The 21616-nt window shown below is 45.9% G+C and overlaps 1 protein-coding gene across 1 annotated transcript in view; it reads right to left on the bottom strand.

The window, feature by feature from the left end:
- The window catches only part of WLS (Wnt ligand secretion mediator), a 91878-nt gene extending 70480 nt beyond the window's left edge, over window positions 1-21398 (bottom strand). Inside the window, exon 1 of the mRNA XM_001513659.3 lies at window positions 20981-21398. Within this exon, the coding sequence (XP_001513709.1) occupies window positions 20981-21086 (106 nt within the window). The 5' untranslated portion in view covers window positions 21087-21398. The remainder of the gene's footprint in view (window positions 1-20980) is intronic.
- Window positions 21399-21616: the final 218 nt, after the last annotated feature.

Raw genomic sequence — 21616 nt, 5'->3', positions numbered from 1 at the left:
AGGAGGCGGGTGGGATTGCCAAGAACCTTTAAGTGCAGGACCCGTTTTCGGCCAAAGTGACCACAGCCCAGTGCCATAATGCTATAAGCCTGCAGGTGGCAGTCACTACGGTCTTCTATCAATCGTATTTATAATAATAATAATAATAATAATGATGGTATTTGTTAAGCGCTTACTATGTGCCAAGCACTGTTCTAAGTACTGGTAGATACAAGGGTTGTCCCAGGTGGACCTCACAGTCTTAATCCCCATTTTACAGATGAGGTAGCTGAGGCCCCAAGTCACACAGCTGACAAGTGGCGGAGCGGGGATCAGAACCCATGACCTCTGAGTCCCAAGCCCGTGCTATTTCCACTAAGCGCCAGCTGAGCACTTAGTAGGTGCAGAACACTGTACTAAACGCTTGGGAGAGTACAATAGAATAATATAACAGACACATTCCCTGCTCATGGCGGCCAGCTACTTTTCTGGATTTGGGCTCAGCCCTTCCACCTCGCAGAATGCCCTAGATGGTGCTTCAGTCAGGACCACTGATGGTGTGTTAGTATCACATAGAACCTGGACTAGAATCCAGGACTCCTGGTTCCCACAGCTATGCTCCATTCCCTGGAACAATGGCAAGGCAATGACAACTGCCCGATAGATCCCATGAGGCACTCCAGTTGGTCCGACCTCCCTTTCCCAACAGAGGCTGAGTTCCAAGACCCGGGATACCTTGTTCTGCTGCTGGACAATCAAATCATATTTATTGAGCACTTACTCTGTGCAGAGCACTGTACTAACCACTTGGGAGAGTATAACAGATTTGTTAGTCACATTCCCTATCCACATGGAGCTTACAGTCTAGAAGAACCAAGTTGCCATTCACACACTGCCCACGCTTAGAAATAATGTGACCTACTGTTACGAACACAGGCCTGGGAGTCTGAAGAACTGGATTTCAATCCCAGTTCCGCCACTTCTCTGCTGTGTGATCTTGGGCAAGTCCCTTAACTTCTCTGTGCCTCCGTTCCCTCGTCTACCAAATAGGGATTCAAAACCTGTCCTCCCTCTTAATTCTGACTGTGAGCCCCTTATGGGACCTGATTATCTTGTATTTACCTCAGAGCTTAATACAGTGCTTGTCACACCATAAGCACTGGACAAATACGATTACTGTTATTATTATTATTATTATTACCTTCTGGCCCAACCCACTCAGATCCGAGAATGGAGGGCAGGGGCACGGAAATCCTATTGCTCTGCTCTCACCCACCTAGACTGTAAGCTCCTTGTGGGTCTGTTTATTGTTATATTCTCCCAAGCACTTAGTACAGTGCTCTGCACACAATAAGTGCTCAGTAAATAGACTGACTGACTGAACGAGGGGGCAATGCCACTAGCAATCCCAGCTGCACTATGGGGAGAGGGACTTCAGAAACAAGCTTTGCAGAAGGCGTCTGATGTTGGGAGGAAGAGCAGGACTGGGTTACTCATGCTTCAGGGCGGCCCCCTCCCTGGCCTCCCTGCTCCTCGACCTCATCTGAAACATTTTTCACCCCGCAGTTTAACTGTTGCACAACGGTTCTTGTCCCGAGGGGGAATGGAGTACTCTTCCAGACATATGAGACAGACTGACACCGAAAGAACAGCGGCTAGAGGTAGGCAAGGAGAAACCTGGAAATTCTGCACATGCTCCCCTTTAACTGTATGTTCAGTCATTTGTCCCGTCAGAGTTAAAACTCCTCATGGACGTGTGCCTTCTCTACCTTCTTCCTCTGGAACTTCCCCAGGCACTGGGTACAACTAGGGGGTACTCCATAAATACTATTACCACCTCCCCTTTTGGGGAAATTTTGGTGATGTTTCTGTCCCTTCTCCTTCCTCCCTCTTCCCCCAGGGCCAGTCGCATATCTACACAGAAGGTTCTGATTACCAACCAACATCCTTGCTCTGTGGTTTCAGATTTAGCAATTATAGGGTGAATGGCAATGGCATCTGCTTTGGACTTTTGCCGACAAACAGAACCACTGGCTTGGACATACAAACTGGGAGGTAATAATAATGGTGATTATCATCATTATTGTTATGGAACTTGTTAAGCACTTACTATGTGCCAGGCACTGTACTAAGCGCTGGGGGTAGATCCACAAATAATGGCTATTAAAAGTCAATGAGTGGGAGGGATGATGGAGTCGGAGTGAGTCTCCCACCCGCCGAAATCTTAGAGTTAATGGGGAGGAAGAAAGGCAATTGAAACAGTGATCAGGGAGAGATAAAATGCTGGCACTTATTTTCGATGCCCCTTATTTTTAATTTATTTACCTTGTTTACTCTTTTCTGGTATCTGTTCCCCCCAATTTTATCAGTCAGTCAGTGGTCTTTATTGAGTGTTTACTGTGTATGGAACACTGTACTAAGTGTCTGGGAAAATGTTTCTTGTGGGGAGGGGCTACCAATTCTGTTGTAGTGCACTCTCCCAAGTGCACTTTGCACACAGTAAGCACTCAATAAATACCACTGATTGAATATTAAAGTCCCTCGTGGTCAAGGAAAACTGCTCAAGTTTACATCCTTGAGTCTCTCCAGTGATTAGGATAGTCCTTGGCTCATTTTTTTATGGTATTTAGCACTTGATAAGAGGCTGTACTAAGCACTGGGGTAAATACAATCTTATCATGTTGTACACCAGTCCCTATCCTGCGTGGGGAGTAAGACCATGAGACCTATTTGACAGATGAGGTAAATGAGGCCCAGGAGTGAACTGACTTGCCCAAAGTCAAAAAGCAGACAAGTGGAGGAGTCGGGATTAGAACCCAGGTCCTTAGGATTCCCTGATCTGTGCTCCACCCACTAGGCAACACTGCATCATAAGGGCTTAACGCCAATATTCACTGACCTCCAGGAACAGTTCTAACAAATCAGCACAAATCAAACAATGTTTGGAAAAGGAAGGAAGATGGTCAACCACTGAAAGCAACAGATTTGTCTCACAGATAGGTTTCTACCAGTCCATGTTCTATAGTTTTCTTTGGAATCTTTAAACCTCTTCAATCAGTGGCATTTGAGTGCCAACTGAGTGCTAGACATTGTACCAAATGTCTGGGAGAGTACACCAGTAGCATAAACTCCAGGGTGGGGAGACAGAGGAGAAAAATAATCTGCAGATAGTGATAGTCAGAGGTAGAACAAGCAAGGAAGCAATAGGAACATATCAGAACAAAACAGCTGAATAGATAGTTGGACAACAAATAAAAAGAGTTGTATGTAAATGAGTGAGTCTCCTTAGACGGTCCCAAAGGAGCGCAACCTCCTCTCTAGTCAACAAGCACCAGCACGCAAACGTGACCGGTTTCTGAACGTCTCCCGATCCCCAGAGTTGAATGCGCCGTTGTGAACAGGTCATTCTTTCCAGAGGATATGGTACGTTTAAAAGCCAGATGTTTGCCTATAGAGCTTACCTTAGGCAAAAGGGCAGGCCCCGTGTTCGCCTGCCTACATACTGCCTGAATGGCAATTATAAAAACATGGTGCTTCTGGCAGCTAGAAATTAGGTGACTAAGTAATGAAAAACATGCTAAAGATCATCCAAAAAAAAAAAAAAAAAGCGAATAGACATGCCCAAGAAAGGATCGGAGGGCTGGAATGGAAAGAATGTGGCTGCATGGAATATAATGAACTGCTAACAGTCTTCGTATTTTCTTATGCTATAGGCAAAGATACTGGCTGAGATTATAAAGCCAAGAAAATTCAAATGTATATCCTAAAGGAAGAGTACAACCTTTCAAATGTGTGCACTATACTGTATTGTGAGAAAACTTCAAATACAAATGTTTTCCCAAAGAACACTGGTTACATATTTCTATTTCAGTTTCTCGGCTGCTCCAAGACACTTCAGATTCTTAAATTATTCTAACAAGAAAAGATGGAGTGGTTTCTTTAGATTCCCCTTTGTTTTCCACCAGAAGAGCGGCAAACTTTATGCCTCTTTTGTTTAAGTTCTTGAGTGTCTCGCTTTTCTAAGCCCCGCTCTCCTCTTCTAATTCTGACCCCTCCCGGAGGGTATTTGCAAGCATCTATGATATATGCTCCCTACCTTCTCAGCTGAAAAGAAAACACACCTACAGCATTTCAAATTAACCACTGACCCTTGCTCTCCCACGATAAACAAACTCTTTTGAAAAATCTCAATTGCATTGTGTCTACATTGATTAAAGCCCCAGCCTAGTGAACTCATGTGGTGTTTAACTTCTCACATATACCAACAGCATTCTGCCCTTCTCCTCAATTACCCCCTTCCGGGAGAGGCCATCACTGTCCAATGAGCAGGCACAATGGGCTTCTACTTCATTACGCTAACCAACAGCGGGATAGGAATAAGTAGGAGAGGAATAAACAAGCTAATTTATCATCAGGACAGAGCCGGCTTTCAGCTTCTTAAACCTCGGAAAATTCGAGTGGTTCGGCTGGACTTATCAATAGTCACGATTCTGTGAGAGGTCCAGCCGCAACAGGGTCCACTGATCACACATTTTGCCGGTGAATAAGTCTGTCAAAGCACCAACCGCCACGGTATCCTCCCGCCGCACGGCTTGAAGGATTTTGCTCTAAATTAATTGGCTCATTTACGAGGAAAGCAGAGCTTGGCTTTTTGATGGTAAATTTTGGGAAGGAACAAGATCTTACTAGCGCCCGGTGATTTTTTTCATCCTCCGAGAGGTGACCCTGCTTCCTTTGTGAAGACTGGCTACTGCGTTCACCGGCAAAGTCCCACTGCACCTTGTGACCCGCCCCACTCCAGGTTTCAGGAAAGCAAGTATCATGGGGGGGTAGAGGAAATGTGAAAATGTGCAGGAGATAGCTTCAGAAGGAGGAGATGCTGTCCTTTAATCCTCGGGAACTCTTGGGTGAGATAATGCATTCTGTGCTTCTAAGAGAAACAGCATGGTCTAGTGGATAGAGCGTGGGCCTGGGAGTCAGAAGGACCTGGGTTTGAATTCTGGCTCCACCAATTGTCTGCTGTGTGACCTTGGGTAGGTCACTTCACTTCTCTGTGCCTGTTACCTCATCTGTAAAATGGGGATTAGGACTGTGAGCCCCATGTGGGACAGGGACTGTGTCCAACCTGATTAGCTTGTATCTACCCCAGCACTTCGAACAGGGTTTGACACACAGTAAGCACTTAACAAATGACCTCATTGTTAATGCAGAACAGAAAGTTGTGCCGACTACAATCTCTGCCATTCGCTCCAAACTGGGATGTTGAACTCAGATTGGCATGGAGATGGGGGTCAAAGGTCGGCCTAGAAGGGGAGTCTATATTGAAACTCAAGATCATCAACACGTGGGAATAAGGGCAGAGTGAGGGGAGGAGGAAAGAAAGAACCATTAAAGAGTCACGGTGTGGTTTTCAAAGATTTGAGCTTCTCAAGGGACAGGGTCCATATCTAATTCCCACCTTTATAATCATTCATTCAACCAATCATATTTATTAAGCATTTACTGTGTGCAGAGCACTGAGCTGAGCACTTGCGAAAGTACAACACAATAAAGAGTGACAATCCCTGCCCACAGTGAGCTCTCTACAGGCAGGGGGACACACATCAAAACAAATAAATAAAATTACAGATATTCATTCATTCATTCACTCAATAATATTTATTGAGCGCTTACTATGTGCAGAGCACTGTACTAAGCGCTTGGAATGAACAAGTCGGCAACAGATAGAGACAGTCCCTGCCATTTGACGGGCTTACGGTCTAATCGGGGGAGACGGACAGACGAGAACAATGGCAATAAATAGAGTCAAGGGGAAGAACATCTCGTAAAAACAATGGCAACTAAATAGAATCAAGGCGATGTACATTTCATTAACAAAATAAGTGCTGTGTGGCTGTGAGGAGGGGGAAAAGCAATGGGAGAAAGTCATGGCAATGCAGAATATACTCTTTACCAGTGCTTAGTACAGTGCTCTGCACACACAAACTCTTAATAAACACTATTACTACTATGGAAGTTCACTTGGGTGCAAGCTATTATCTTTTAATATTATTATTAACAAAAATAATAATAATAATTGTGGTATTTGTTATGTGCTTACTGTGTGTCAGGCTCTTTACTAAGCACTGGGGTGGGTACAAGCAAATAGGGTTGTACACAGTCCCTGTCCCACATCAGGCTCACAGTCGCAATCTCCATTTTACAGTTGAGGTAACTGAGGCACAGGGAAGTGAAGTGACTTGCCCAAGGTCACGCAGCAGACAAGTAGCAGAGCCAGGAATTAGAGAATTAGAGGCCCGTCACAGCCATTTAAATTTTTCCCCCACTCACAAGCAAGGTCCTGGAGATCAGAAGAATCCCTGCAGTAACTGGGCTAAGACAAACACCTAACTTATAAATCACCCTCACTGTAGAATGATACCGGGGAGCAGCACTGCAAAACCATTTACAGTGGGTAAGCCTGCCTCCCTCTTCTCCCCACCTCCACAGGTGGATTTCACAAGCTATAGGCTATAATGCCTCTGAACATCTATCTTGACTCCCAGGCAGGCAGACCCTCGTTCTCCAACATTCTTTGCCCTCAATCAGCGTTATTTACTGAGAGCTTACTGTGTGCAGAGCACTGAACTAAGCGCTTGAGGGAGTCCAATATAACAGAGTTGGTAGACACGTTCCCTGCCCACAACAGGCTTACAGTCTAGAGCTATCAGGGTTTGGGTTTGGCAGGCCTGAATACCCTCAGAAGGACGGCAGAAACCAGTGCATGCTAAGTCGTCCACAACTTGCCCTTGGTGAGGAGTTGGGGGTGGGGAGGGAAGGAGGGAACGGGCGAGGAGGAGTAGACTGCAAACTCGCTGTGGCCAGGGAATGTTTCTGTTATATTGTGTTATATTGTTTTTGCTCTCCCAAACACTTAGGACAATGCTCTGCACACAGTAAGAGCTCAATAAATATGGTTGATTGATTGACTGGGTACGGCACTGTGGCCCATTCAAAAAGTGTTCCCATGCCAGCTTCGGGACCTGCCCCAAAGTGGGTGAAAACCTCCCAGGAAGAGGCTCCGGAGAAGGGTCTGGAGGCCGCTCCCTTTCCTAGCCCCCGGTTGGGAGGTCTGGCTGGCCAGCCCCTTCCCAAACAATTCCCAATTCCTCACTGGAAACACTCTTGACACTTCCTTCCTGATTCTCATACTTCCTTCTCGTGCCCGTGTTCCTCAATGCCGCCTGGTTCCACAGCCAAGAGTCAATCTAGGTAGGCCGGGGAGGTTTCTGCCTGCCCCTGAGGCACATATTTCACCCACATGTTTTAATAGATCTTAGAAACTTGGATGAATGGGTGGATACACTCCCACCCACTAGACATATATGCCGCACACCCATAGAAGGCACAGATCATCTGCCTCCTCCTCGGTCACGCTTTGCTGGTTGGCTGGAAGGCAGCAGAGATGTCCAGACTTCCCTGGGAATCCAGGAGAGCGGGTTCCCTTTTCCTCGATGGAACCATTACTACCCTCAGCTGGTTTTTTTTTTAAAAATGGTATTTGTTAAATACATAGTATGTGCTGGGCATTGTACTAAACGCTGGAGTAGAGACAAGAGAATCAGGTTGGACACCCATGTCCCGCATCGAGCTCAGTCTTAATCCCCATTTTACAGATGAAAGAAGTGACTTGACTAAGGTCACCGCGGCAGAGCTGGGATTAGAAGCCAGGTGATTCTGACTCTCAGGCCCGTTGGCTATCCGGTAGGCCACGCTGCTTCTTCTTTTCCTTCTCAGTTACAAATGTACCAGAGAGATGGCTTAGTTCAAAAGATTTCGCCCTGAACCAGACACAGGAACAGTCAAATCCAGTAGCAGCATTTCCTCCCCACACCCCCAGACCACACGCTAGGCTACAAAACTGCTTGGAGGGCCATGACGTTATTACTGGAACAACGGGGCATGCCTACACAGAATGGGCCACTTCCAATTTGTTTCATCATCTCTTGACTTTGCTTCTTCTCAGTTTTCTTACTCTAGACCACCAAAAGGTGTTAGGCAGGGGGTGGGGTGGAGACATTCAGGCACTGAGAATGATAAAGAAAAGTGATAATCTACAAACGGACCCAAGGTTACCCTGGGACCCAAATTTATGTTCTCTGGCTTGGTCTTCAGTCTCGGGGACCAGGTATAAGTAATTCATATCCTGCCCTCTTAATCCATTCATTCATTTGTATTTATTGAGCGCTTTCTGTGTGCAGAGTACTGTATTAAGTGCTTGGAAAGTACAATTCGGCAACAAATAGAGACAATCCCTACCCATTCTCTTGCTCCACGTTCTGCTTTTTTTTTTTAATGGTATCTGTTAAAAGTTATGTCCCGAGCACTGTACTAAGCACCAGAATAGGTACAAGCTAATGAGGTTGGACCCACTCCCCACGTCCCACAGTCTTAATCCTTATTTTACAGATGAGGTAACTGAGGCACACAAGTTAGGTGACTGCCCAAGGTCACATGCCAGACATGTGGCAAAGTCAGCATTAGAACCCACATCCTCTGCCTCCAAGTCCCACCGGGCCATACTGCTTCTGCTCTCCCAACCTTTCCCTGCCTTTATTCTCTTTTAACTGTCCTGTGAGCCAAGGACAGTTCTTAGGTTTTCCCCATTGGCCCAGTGAATAGCGTCTCGCTTTCCACACGATGTCTTTGCACTAGTCACACTCGTGCTTTGTAGGGTGGGGGGGGCTCGGAACCTAATCTCTTTTTACCATGTTAAAACCGGATTCAAATTACACTCTTTCAACATCTGCTAATTTAGGGACACCTGCTTTGGCCCTGGCCAGGCCAGGGCAAGGTGAGCCAAGGTTGGGCGGTACACTCCCCTCCCGGCTTTGTGCTGCCTCAGGTTGGGGTGGGGGATCATGACTCCAGCAAGCACAGTGGCTGTGGTATTTGCAGAGAGCCCAGCACATTTAGCAGGACTACAAGCCCCGACAGCCCAGGGATTTTAGTCTCTGTCTCCACTGAAGAATTGTAAACTTTTTAAGGACAGTTAATTGTATTTATTGAGCGTTTACTATGTGCAGAGCACTGTAGTAAGTGCTTGTGAGAGTACAATAAAACAGTAGACACATTCGCTGCCAACAGTGAGCTTCATGACTATTGTACTCTCCTAGGTGCTTAGTACAGTACACTGCACCCGGTGGGTGCTCAATAAATACTACTGATTGAGAAGAAGTCACTGGTCTAACTCCAAACTACACAGACATGGGTCCCTTCCCCAGTGTGACGCTCAGGCAGGACCTTAACCGTCAGATCTTGACTCTCAAAAGGGTCCTCAATGGGCAAAGCAGGGAAAGACCTAAGAAATGCTTTTTTTTCTTTAAAGAAACTGATATGTATTAAGTGCTTACTAGGTGCTGGATACTGTACTAAGTGCTGGGGTAGATGCAAGGTAATCAGGTTGGACACAGTCCAAGGCCCACACAGGACTCACGGTCTTAATTCCCATTTTACAGATGAGGTAACTGGTGCAAAGAGACAGTAAGTGACTCACCCACGGTCACACAACAGAAAAATGGCAGATCCAAGATTAGAACTCTTGACCTTTTATCTTGATGATTGCGTGGCACACACTCACAGGATCTTGCTTGTCATTTGTATATGATCCCGGTCGGGGGCAACATAAAACTGGGTCCACTCCCATTTCTCTATAAAGACATCCCCCACACACAAGCAGTGACATCCATACCCGGGTTCATTCATCCCTTCCAGGTATCCATTTTTGCTACCTGGTGTAATGTTGAATATTGAACAGCTGTCGAAGGTGGGTGTCAACTTCTTTCAGCTGCCAATTGCCAAGCAACCACATCTTTGAAAATGGAGGATTTCAAAACCAGCAGCGACCCAACATTAATCATGGCGACACAGAAGCTCTAAGCTTCTCTCCCGGCCCCCACCGCCTCACTCCTCTCCGGGATAGAACTTCGGGGGAGCCGCTCTTTTGAAGTGGTGGCTTCTCTTTTTACAAGTCACTCCCTGATTCATAACGAGGTAATTTTCAAAGCTTCCACACATGGAATCTATCAATAAAAATCCCGTCTTCCATTTGAGAGCGACGATTTCACTTCGCCCAGACACGTATGTGTTAAAACTGAGAGCCTGCTTCACACAAGCCAGAACTAGCAACCAGAACAAGGAAACACTGGAATGTGTGTACGTGTCTTTTCCTCTCTGAGAGGCATTCCTGATCTCAGACAGGAGTTATCATTTAAATGAGCGCCGTTAAGTGTTCAAAGAATCGGAACGTAAAAGGAGCTCGTTCTCCAACAGGACGATCTTTCAGTCAGAGTGAAGCGTAGAACAAGGCATCACCTAAACTCCCCCTACAGACACCTTATAGGGACTTGGCAATCAAGGTTCATGACTCGTAAGCATTCTGACAGCATCCATTATTGTTAATTCTCTGAAGAAATACCTTACAGCTCTTTGGGAGCAGTTTCAGCCTAGAAGGCTAAGCACTCACTTGCTTTGATCCACTCTCCTTCCTCCTCTGGGTAATTATTTAAGTGTCTGCCTCCCTCACTTGACTGTAAGCTTCTTAGGGGCTCAAGATTGTGTGTACTAACTTTGTTGTACTTTCATTCATTCATTCAATCGTATTTATTGAGCGTTTACTATGTGCAGAGCACTGTACTACGTGCTTGGAACGTACAATTCAGCAACGAGTGCTTAGTACAATGCCCTGTACCACTGAGCGATTAGAAGTTTTGTCTCAGGTAGCAAGGACAAAGCAGAGAACTCAGCGGATGTGTGTCCACCCAGAGAAACCTGATAGCAGACCGAAAAACTTTTTTAAAAGTCCCTCCTGCTTCTTAAAATTGTGATCTGAATCATTTTCCAGTCAACAACATAGGCAGTTTTTAGTAAAACTTTGCACTACACAAGTAGCTAGTAGATGTCACAGTTTGGCAAGACCAGAACCCACATGGAGGCAGACAGCTCTACCTGTTAGGGCTGGAAGTCCACATGACTGAAAAATGCGACCTTGGGGTGTTAGGAGCCCCCCAAATGGGATCCCTTTGGGCCCCTTATCTGATCTCCCTCTATTATTCCATTATTCAGGCATCTGAGTGGCTTTCACACCCACCCAGCAGGGTCCTCCTCCCAACCTGAGAAACTCAACCTGAGGGTAGGTCCAAATCCATCTGTTCAGACCCTGAATGGCAGAAAAGTAGACCCAAATCAACGCACGCAGCTCTCTACTCTGGCATTCCTGCCTGAAGAGCCTTGTTCAACTGTTAAGTGCCATCATTCAGGCACTCAATCATATTTATTGAATGCTTACTGTGTGCAGAGCACTATACTAACTGCTTGGAAAGTACAATTCACAATAAAGAGAGATGATGGGCAGGGATCGCATCTGCTAACACCATCATATTGTACTTTCCCAAGCTCTTAGTACAGCGCTATTCACACAATAAGCGCTCAATGAATTCCACTGATTGAGGGTAGGGACCATGTCTACTAGTAACTAGAGCGCGGGCCTGGGAGTCAGAAGGTCATGGGCTCTATTCTCAGCTCTGCCATTTGTCTGCTTGATTCTATTTATTGCCATTGTTCTTGTCTGTCTCCCCCGATTAGACTGTAAGCCCGTCAAAGGGCAGGGACTGTCTCTATCTGTTACCGATTTGTCCATTCCAAGCGCTTAGTACAGTGCTCTGCACACAGTAAGCGCTCAATAAATACTATTGAATGAATGAATGTTGTGTGAACTCGGGCAAGTCACTTTACTTCTTTTTCATCGGTAAAATGGGGATTGAGACTGTGAGCCCCACATGGGACAGGGACTGGGTCCAACCCGATTTGCTTGTTTCCACTCCAGCGCTTAGTATAGTGCCTAGCACATAGTAAGCACTTATATACCATAATTATTATTATTACTATATCTATTGTACCCTCCCACAGGTCTAGTATAGTCTTGTGCACATAGTAAAGTGCTCAATAAGTACTATTAACAAATAAAGTAGAAAATTCCAGTACATTCTCCACCAGTCTGGGGTTCCCGTAGTGGACTAGTGGTTTATTCTTCCCTAACAACCATCTTGCCAGTCTGGCTTTATCAACGCTAAACGGAATTAGGCAGTTTGACTTTCACACACAGATTGTGTCAGAACAGTTTTCTTACGGAAAAGTTCTCCAAAATAGTCACCCTGAGCTGATAGATCGAATAAGTTCTTTCATTTATTGGAATTACAAAATAAAATTTTCATTGTAATCAGTTGTTCTTTCTGAATCGCTTAGTATAGTGCCCTGCATACAGTATGTGCTCAATAAATATGATTAATTGATAGAGGAGTGTTTCCGCTTGCTGGTGCTCACAATTAAAAGCAATAGTAGTAATAGCGTTGAGTGTCCACTTTTTTAAGGTTATGCGTAGAGCGCTTGCTATGCATCGAGCATTATTTTAAGCTTTGGGGTGGGTGCAAGTTAATCAATTGGACACAGTCCCTCTACCATATGGGGCTCGCAGGTGCTTGGAAAGTACAGAACAACAAAGTGACAGTTTCTCAGGTCACAAAGAGCTTATACTCTAATAGGTGAGACAGACATAAAAATGTTTACAACTGAAATATTGAGGTCCTAGTGTGCAGAGTGCTATAGTAAGTGCTTGGGAGAGTATAATAGTATTATGTAGACATGATCCCTGCCCTCAAGGAGTTTACAGTCTCACTGAAATTTGGATTTTGCGGGTGCCACAGATGGCACAGGGAGAACGGAAGTGAGGTGTGGAAAACTCGACTGGTTGGAGGCTCAGAGCAGCTCCCAAAACACTGAAATGGGTTAGGCAAATGAGGACTGGATTGAGCAATTTAAAAACAGAGCAAGCAAAAAAAGTTGTAATTTTTTAAGTTGCAAAACGTCCTGAAGCATGAGGAAGGGAATGTACCACACCCTCTTCAGAGTGATGAAGCTAGGAATTTGTTTTTTACTCACGGCATACTTAAAAAAACCACACCGAACAGCACAAATATGCTCCAATTATGTCACTCCGTCAAGAGATTAGCTAGGTGTTTCCTTTCTCGAATTAAAAGAGGAATTAAGTACACAAAGGGAAAGACATTAAGGTTATTATTTAAGGATTCTTTTTTTAAAAAAAAATTAAATCAAGGAATACAAAAAGGTAATCGTCCTGTGAGAACCTCAAAGTAGAGATGGGAAGGGGAGTTTAAAACCTCTTTCCTCACCACATTCTACAGTTCCACAGTAACTGGGTGGTGTCTGCCTGGGAGTGAAATCAGGAAATCTGAATGTGCAACTCTAGTCTAGAGGTCCAAATCCTTGGCAGTCAATATTTATTAAGGAGCTATAGGTTTTGGCTTTAAGTTTTGGAAGGATGCTAATGGAGCTCAGAGTATCTACAGAAAAAGAAGCATCGTGGCTCAGTGGAAAGAGCACGGGCTTTGGAGTCATAGATCATGGGTTTGAATCCAGGCTCTGCCACTTGTCAGCTGTGTGACTGTGGGCAAGTCACTTAACTTCTCTGTGCCTCAGTTACCTCATCTGTAAAATGGGGATTAAGACTGTGAGCCCCACGTGGGACAACCTGATCCCCTTGTGTCTACCCCAGCGCTTAGAACAGTGCTCTGCACAGAGTAAGCGCTTAACAAATACCAACATTATTATCATTATTATTACAGTCTGCTAGATTGTAAACTACTCGTGGGCAAGGTTTGTGTCTTCTACTGAACTCTCTCACAAGCTTAGTATGGTACGGGCTTAATACATAATTTTGGATGATCAAGGAGGTGGAGTAAGATAGCCACTGAAGCACTCAGTACTGGACACCCCTCTGCTCACAGCCCCCTGCCAAATGCCCACAAAGTACCGGGCTGGGGACAAATCACAGCCTCCAAAATGAAACTGGAACCATTTCCACCCTTGGGTTCCAGGAACCTAATGGGCAGGGGAAAGGTCTTTTGCTTCTTTTTGTACTCTCCCAAGCGCTTAGCATAGTGCATCCAATTTAGGAGACACTTGACAATGTCATTACCTCTGAAAAGGCTAAACATTAAGGGGGAGCTATAGCCAAATGCCACACCCCCAAGAAAGAAGGAGGCCTCTGATTTCTCATCCCTTCTGCCACATCTGCCAATCCCTGACATCGATATCCATCAATGGTGTTTATTGAGCACTTACTGGGTGTGGAGCACTCTACCAAGTGGTTGGTCAACCAGATGCCTTTAAAGCACCCAATCTCCCTCCACCTCTGCTCCTGCCACCAAGGTGAGCGGGCTTGGAAGCGACATCCAGGTTTGGAGGGAGCTGAACGAGCTGTCCTGGTGATTCTAGACCGTAAGGGAACGTTATCTACCAACTCTGGATTATTGTACTCTTCCAAACGCCTGATACAGTGTTCTGCACGCAGTAAGTGCTCAATAAATACCATCGATTGATTCACCGATGGCTCTGCAAATTGCCTTAAAAGATCGTGAATGACATCAGTACGTAACGCTAAGCGTCCCAATGTGCATCTGCTACTTCTGGGTCAAAGCAGAACGGTCAGTAGTGGCCACCCTGTGTCGGGGCAGGGGCGTGGTTCCAGACAGGCGGCAGACGGATGCCTCGAATTCCGGCCTGTCCCAGGCCAAATTGGCCCCTTCCTGTTTGCAAGACAGTTTTATTTGCCTTGCAAGATTTACTTAGATAAGTTAGATAAAATACTTGACGAATGGTCCACTGGTCCACGTTATTCTCAAACGAAAGAGCACACTTTCCATAGCCCACTTTCCATAGCCCGGCCAGGTGTCCTTTTAGGTGGAAACTGCTCTGAAAATGAATGTGGGGGGGGCGGGGGGGAACCCTAAAGCGCTAGTTCACTGGGGCTGCGTCTCCTCTCCCCCAACCCATCCCCTTTTCCCTTTCCCCCCAGCAGGGTCGTTTGTCTGGGAACAGTCAATTTCTGGCACATTTTGCCATTAAACCCCAGTTGCAGCTCTTTAAGAAGAATGGAGAAGACCTAAACTAAATAGACACGACCTTTTCCTGCCTTGGTTTTGCATCAGCTCCCAGAGTCTTTGCCAAGATTGCGGGCTGAAGGAAATCTTTCAATGAAGCAAAAAAGGTCCATCAGCATTCATGTCTAAAGTGCAAAACGCACCTATTCACTCTAACAGTACGTCTGCCAGAGCCTCTAGTAATTAAATACATACACACACACACATACACACATTCTGTTATGAACAGAGTTTTAATCTTTCATTTTCGGTCTCTTCCCCTATTCTACAGGGCTTCCCAATTCCTTTCCAGCTGGATCCTTCTCCTTTTTAGGAATTATTTAGGCCTCCAAAACAAAACCCAAATTACTGCCTAAAGAACAGGGAGCCATATAATAATCCTTCAAGTAGCAGCATCCAAACACCATAAATAATGAACTGCATTGTTGATAACTGTTCAGTCACTTAACAAATGATTCACACAATTATCCAGGCTGGTTGAGACTTGGGAGAAGTTGCCGCGCCTGGCGTGTGCAGACTTTTCAGAAGACAGACTCCCTGGTCCAGGCTGCACAAGGCAAGCTGCTGCAATTTTTCTCTCGCAACTGGACAAACTCCCTTATCTTAATCTAGCAAGCAGAATCTCTCCCATCAGACAGCTAACACTACAGTGTGTTAGAAATCCTACAAAAAGGGATTTTTAATGTTTCGTTTTGGCCCACGACTGAACAGTCATTCATTCCATCGTATTTATTGAGCGTTACTCTGTGTGGAGCACTGTACTAAGCGCCTGGGAGAATACGATACACCAATAAGCAGACACATTCCCTTCCAATAACGAGCTCGCAGTCTAGAGGGGGAGGCAGACATCAATATAAATAAATAACGCATATGTACATAAATATCTGTTACTGACCCCCATTACTGATCCCACCCCAAGATGGGAGAGTTTCCCCATTTGGGGCTGAGACGATTCTCACCCTCACTGGAGCTTGCTCCCATCCCCCCACCACTCTCGAACATCCCTGGCCTCCTTTTCACCCCAGCTCTCACAATGAGAAGTTGGCATCTACGCGAACAGCCCAGTTGGGGGAAGGGAGTGAGTGGGAGCAGAGGCCTAAGGGAGGCCCAAACTTCTCTGCCAATCGGGTGGATTTCCTGCAATCAGGGCAGACTCAGCGGCAGACGAGAGCGAGGTACACGGTTCCAGAAACATTAGCTTTGCCTCCCCGAGGCCATCCCTACTAGCATTAGCTTGGTGGTTTGCCCACGCTTATTTGCATCAAAAGGGGAATTTTCCACTAGAAAATGTCTTTCCAAAAAGATATGCCTGGCCCTCTTCAGACACAGCCTCTCGTTCCTGAGGAATGCCAATAAGGCAGTGGAATTAATCCGTCACAAAGTCCTGACTTTTCCTTTTGAGATGATGATACCTGAAGGAACAAAATGAGAATGTGAACTGTGTTTTCAGTCTCTTCAACCCCCCACCGACTGCTGTTAGGGGTACTGTCAACATGGTCACCAATACCACCTGTTGTCATGCATTCCCAATAATTCAGTGTCACTTATCTTTAGGGTCGGTCTCCACTCTCCCACGATGCCTGCGTTTTCCCCTCTAGCATAAACAAGCAGGGCTAGAAACTTTAAACTCCATGCCTCTTCAAAACAAGAATAAATTGCACATGCATGGCAGAAAACTACCGTAGTTTAGTTACCACCTTCATTTCAGTAATATAAGCTCAGCTTTACATGGGATGCAAATTGGTGCTGGCAAGCAAACTTCCTATTCTCTCCCTCATGCCCTAGGTTAACTGTGACATATCTTCCCTTTCAACTTTTACACTGGAAATTCCCCACTTAGGTCATAAAGCATTGGGAAACAATAGGTAACATCTTCAAGGTGCTTCATAAATCTTAATTAATCCTTAAAACACCCCTGTGAGCAAGATAGAGAACTGGTGTTTTTGCCTGGGAGGATATGGATAAATAGCTTATTGTAAAACCCATACTAATGCTACCCAGATTAGCCAGTCAAAGGAAGGCTTGAAACCCAAAGTTTACCCAAGGGGTTCCAATCCAGCCTGGAGACTTCCCCCTGAAAACCCCACAAAGCCTAAAACTTAACCCCTTGATCTCAAGGGAAATGGTTCATTGAAAAACCAATGGGGCAACCAAACAGATACCAACAAAAATGCTTCATACTGTAAGCCCGTCAAACGGCAGGGACTGTCTCTATCTGTTGCCGACTTGTTCATCCCAAGCGCTTAGTACAGTGCTCTGCACATAGTAAGCGCTCAATAAATACTATTGAATGAATGAATGCTTCATCTTTAATCGGAAAAGGCATGTACTTTCTTCCTCATTGGTGCTCTTCCCTAATTCAGTAAAGCCAGGTAAATCAATATCGCTCACTATTTTGAATGCAGTAATTCTGACCAACTGCTATTCCCAAGCCTACCAGATCACCAACTCCCTGATCTCTTTATTAGAGAACAAACTGAACCTGGTTAATTCCAAGTCTGTTTGGCCCTTGTTCCTCCCATTCAAATAAATATTATTGAAATGAACACCAGATATTCCACATGGCTTTTTAAAACAGCGATCTCTCTGCAAGTATACAGAATACAGGAACACCACAAGAAGAATATCTTTTACTGTCTTCCAGGAGGTAGAATACATGCTGAATGGGGAGCTCTTACAAATTTTAAACATAGAATGCCACTTTATCAGCAAATTGTTCTGAGTGCAAGGAGGGAAATTTTGCACTGCTGTGGTGGAGTAATACCAAACACTATGGCATATTTAAGTTCTAATGATCTTAAAAGGGATTCTTTTGTTATCGATAGGGCAAAGAAGAAAATGCCAACAAGTCTGTTAAGTAAATTGACTGTGTTCGCTTTCTCCAAAAATCTAAATTTCAAACATGCGCACGTCGAAGGGTAATATTCCTCCTGCTCAGCTTTCTGTACCACATTCAAACCTGAGTACTGCATCATCAAATTTTAGTGTTTATCACTAAATTTCCAACAGGTATCAAATGAACTTTCAAATATGTATCCCCCACAAATTCATTCATTTAATCATATTTATTGAGCACTTTCTATATGCAGAGTTGATAATAAGTGCTTGGGAGAGTCGATATAACAAGAAACAGACACTGTATTAACGGTTCTCCCTGCCAAAATGGCAAAGTCACAGACGCAATATTCTCAGCATTGCCCCAAGGATCAAAATATAATGATCAAATTCTACTGCAAAAGTTTCAGCTTGGTTTATTACAAGTGCACTAGAAAGTTATGAATGAATCTTCGATGCCTACAGACTGAAGCTGTATGCACCACATGACAGAAAAAAAACAACCAAACACCATTTTGGGGATTTCCAAATTGGGGATAAATGGATTGTTGAGTTTGAAGCCTAGCGGATTTAAAAAAAATAAATCCCCTCTCTTGGTTAAAAACCTCCTTTGGATGAAATATTCCTTGGGGTGAAACTTTAGGTCATCTTGGAAAGTGAGTGTGATTTTGCTTCTAGAATATGGAAAGAAAAAAGCCCAGGGGCGTTCAAGCAATCTTCCCATGAGTGTTCTGCTCCAATCTTTGGTCACATCTGGATTGATCAGTCTTCAGGGAAGAGGGGGAAAAAAAGAGGACGAAACTATACAGTGCCTCATCCCCTTCTACTGTCCGATGGATTTTCTAGAGAATAATCTTAGAAAAATCTGCCCCAGTTTATAATGGGTTCCTCCTCCCATCAGCTTTCAAACACACACACAGACACACACACAAACCGAACCACCATAGGTATAATCCGTTCACCGCTTGTGCAAAAACCTCAAAGAGCGATGAAGGTCAGACAGGGATAATAGACCAATTTCATTCTGAAAGCACAAGGTGTAAGAAATTTTAATTACGGTCTGCCACTGAAATCATACGAGATCGGATGGCATCTAACTGCAACTGCTCATCAAGGGAGACAAGAGGTGTAATTGTAACCGCTGCACAATCATTGTCAGGAGCATCAGCGAGGCTGCTGCCAGTTCGCAGGGAGAGTATTAAGAGCCTTGAATAACCCAATACAGGAGAAAACATGGAGAATCCATGCCACCAAAAAGCGTCTGCAACACACAACTTGCACCTTGGTGGAGGGGGTAGAGAAGCCAGGGAAAAGGGAGGTGGGGAAAGAGAATGAAGGGGTGTGGAGGGGACAGGCATCAAGAAATCTGCCCCAAATTAAGGGCTAAAATGTAGTTCAGCTTTTCTACAATTAAAGGAAAAACACTCCTTTGAAATACACCTCTCCACCCTTGCTTTGCCAGTCAAGTTTTTATTCCCCCCTCCTCCTTTTTAAAAAACAATTTGCTTGGATGTTGCGGCGGTTACAGGACGAGACAGACTCCTTTAATTTGCCTGCACCAAACCTACCTCCAGACAAAAAACACGCACGCAAACCTATTTCCCACGCACGAGACTGGCTTCCCCGCCGACTTTTCCAAACTCCTGAGTCGCCCCCCTCATCCTCACCCCATTCCTCCAACCGGACCCCAAATGTGCTTTTTTTTCCTCCCCTCTTCCCTGAAGACTGATCAATCCAGATGTGACCAAAGATTGGAGCGGGACACTCAAGGGAACATTGCTTGAACGCCCCTGGGTTTTTTTCTTCCCATATTCTTGAAACAAAATCACCCTCACTTTCCAAGATGACCTAAAGTTTCATCCCAAGGACTGTTTCATCCAAAGGAGGTTTTTAAACCAAGAGATGGGATCGTGGTCCCCCAGCAAACTTCGTTAAAAACTTCATTAGACACACACACACCCCCCACAAAAAACTTGGTGCACCGAAGTCTCCCCAAGCAGGGTGGAAATAAATCCCGGCCCCGCCTGCTGGAAAGTTTGGGGTGGAGTTTCTCACTCCCTCCTCCACTCCCCACGCCCCCCAAGACTCGGGGAAACGCAGGGTCAAGGTTGGGGGGAGGGTGAAGAGGGGAAGGGGAGGAAGAGAGAGAGAGAGGCGTGCTTCCCCCTCCCCCTGGGCAGGTCCACCCCTCACCCGGAAGCCTGCAGAAAAATTCTGGTTTCGCTTAAGGAAAGGGGGCCTTGCCTTGCTGACCGGGCGAGAGGCCTGGGGGGCGATCCGGGGGTCCGGAAGCACCGCCCCCCTCCCCAGGAGATGGGCTTCAGCAGGAGGAGATATGCTAAGGCCCCATTCCCTCCCCCCCATTCATTCCTCCATTCCCACCCCCCAATTAATTCCTCCCCCGACCCCTCTCAGACCTCCTGAACCGCAACCCATAGGGGCTGGAGAAAAGAGGGAGTCGAAAGTCGGAAAAGTGAAAGGGGTCAGCGCCGAAAATGCAAAACAAGTCCCCTTCCCCCCCCCCCCCCCCCCCGACCCAAATCCACATTTCCCTCCTAGAATCCACAAATCTGTGGCCACACAATGGGGAGGGGGTCGGCCGGGGCTTGTGCTGTGGCCACTTGGGTCTGCAGGGGAGAGGGAGGCAAGACGGAGAGAGAAAGAGGGGAAAGAAAAAAGAAAGAAAGAAAGAAATCAAGTTTGTAACCAAACCCTTCCTCGCACGATCAGTCGCCATGCTTAAGATTTTTTTCCCCCCCTTCTCCTCTTTCTCTCTTTTTAAGTAGACACTGAAACTAGGCCAAAACTTTTTCCCCTTCCTTTCTCTCTGCCTCCAGACTGCAATCTGCCCCTCGGAGTCCCACGGAGCTCGGCTTCCTTAACGACAATAGGCGGACTAATTAGATCATAGAAGCGAGGCAGTGATACTGTAACAAGTAGCCAAACAACAGGAAAGGAGGGAGAAAGGGCCAGAGAGGAGAAGGGGAGAGAAATAGAGAGACACAGAGAGCGAGAGACAGACAGACAGACAGAGAGACAGAGAGAGTGTGGGGAAGTGGGGGGAGAGAGGGAACACACATAAATATATAATATATACATATATACATGCACGCATGCATACACACATACACACGTAGAGACACACAGAGCTCGCAGCTTTAACGACTTACCAATCAAGCCTCCCACGAGGAAAGCGATGACTTGGAAAACGAGCAAAATTCCACCAACAACGCACAGCTTCTTGGTGCTCATGTTTTCTATAATTGCCCCAGCCATTTTTTTCGGGCCAAATAGTTTCCTGCCCCTTCCCCTTTTATTATTTCTTCCTGTGTTTTAATTTCTCCCTTTCTTTTTTTTTTCCCTCCCCCCTTTTTTTTCCTCCAGCGGGTACCCCGGGATCCGAGCTGGTCCTCTCCCTCTCTTCCCCTCCTCCGGCTCCGCGAAACTTCGGAGGTGGGAAAAAGTGCAGCGGGGATGGGATGGGATGGGCTGAGATGGGATGAGATGGGATGGGATGGGATGGGATGGGATGGACGGCCCCGGGTCGGGCTCCCGCTGGACTGAGCGCCGTGATTGTGGCCGGCGCTCGCCTGCCAGTGGCCGCTTTAAAGGAGAAAAGGAGCAGGGAAGTGGGTCACATGACACCGCCTCTCCCTCTTCCCTCTCCCTCTCTCTTCCTCTCTCTCTCCCTCTCCCTCTCCCCTTCTCCCCCCTCGGCTCATTCAGCGGCGGCTCACACACTCTGGTGTCACTCTAGGGTTCCCAGAGATTGCTGCCCATTTTCAAGACAATTTGCTTTTCTCTCC

The sequence above is a fragment of the Ornithorhynchus anatinus genome, chromosome 18 (assembly GCF_004115215.2).
Source record: "Ornithorhynchus anatinus isolate Pmale09 chromosome 18, mOrnAna1.pri.v4, whole genome shotgun sequence".
In the NCBI taxonomy this organism is placed as follows: Eukaryota; Metazoa; Chordata; class Mammalia; order Monotremata; family Ornithorhynchidae; genus Ornithorhynchus; species Ornithorhynchus anatinus.
Note: the sequence above shows the minus strand (reverse complement) of the source record. Positions and strands in the feature narration are given on the sequence as shown.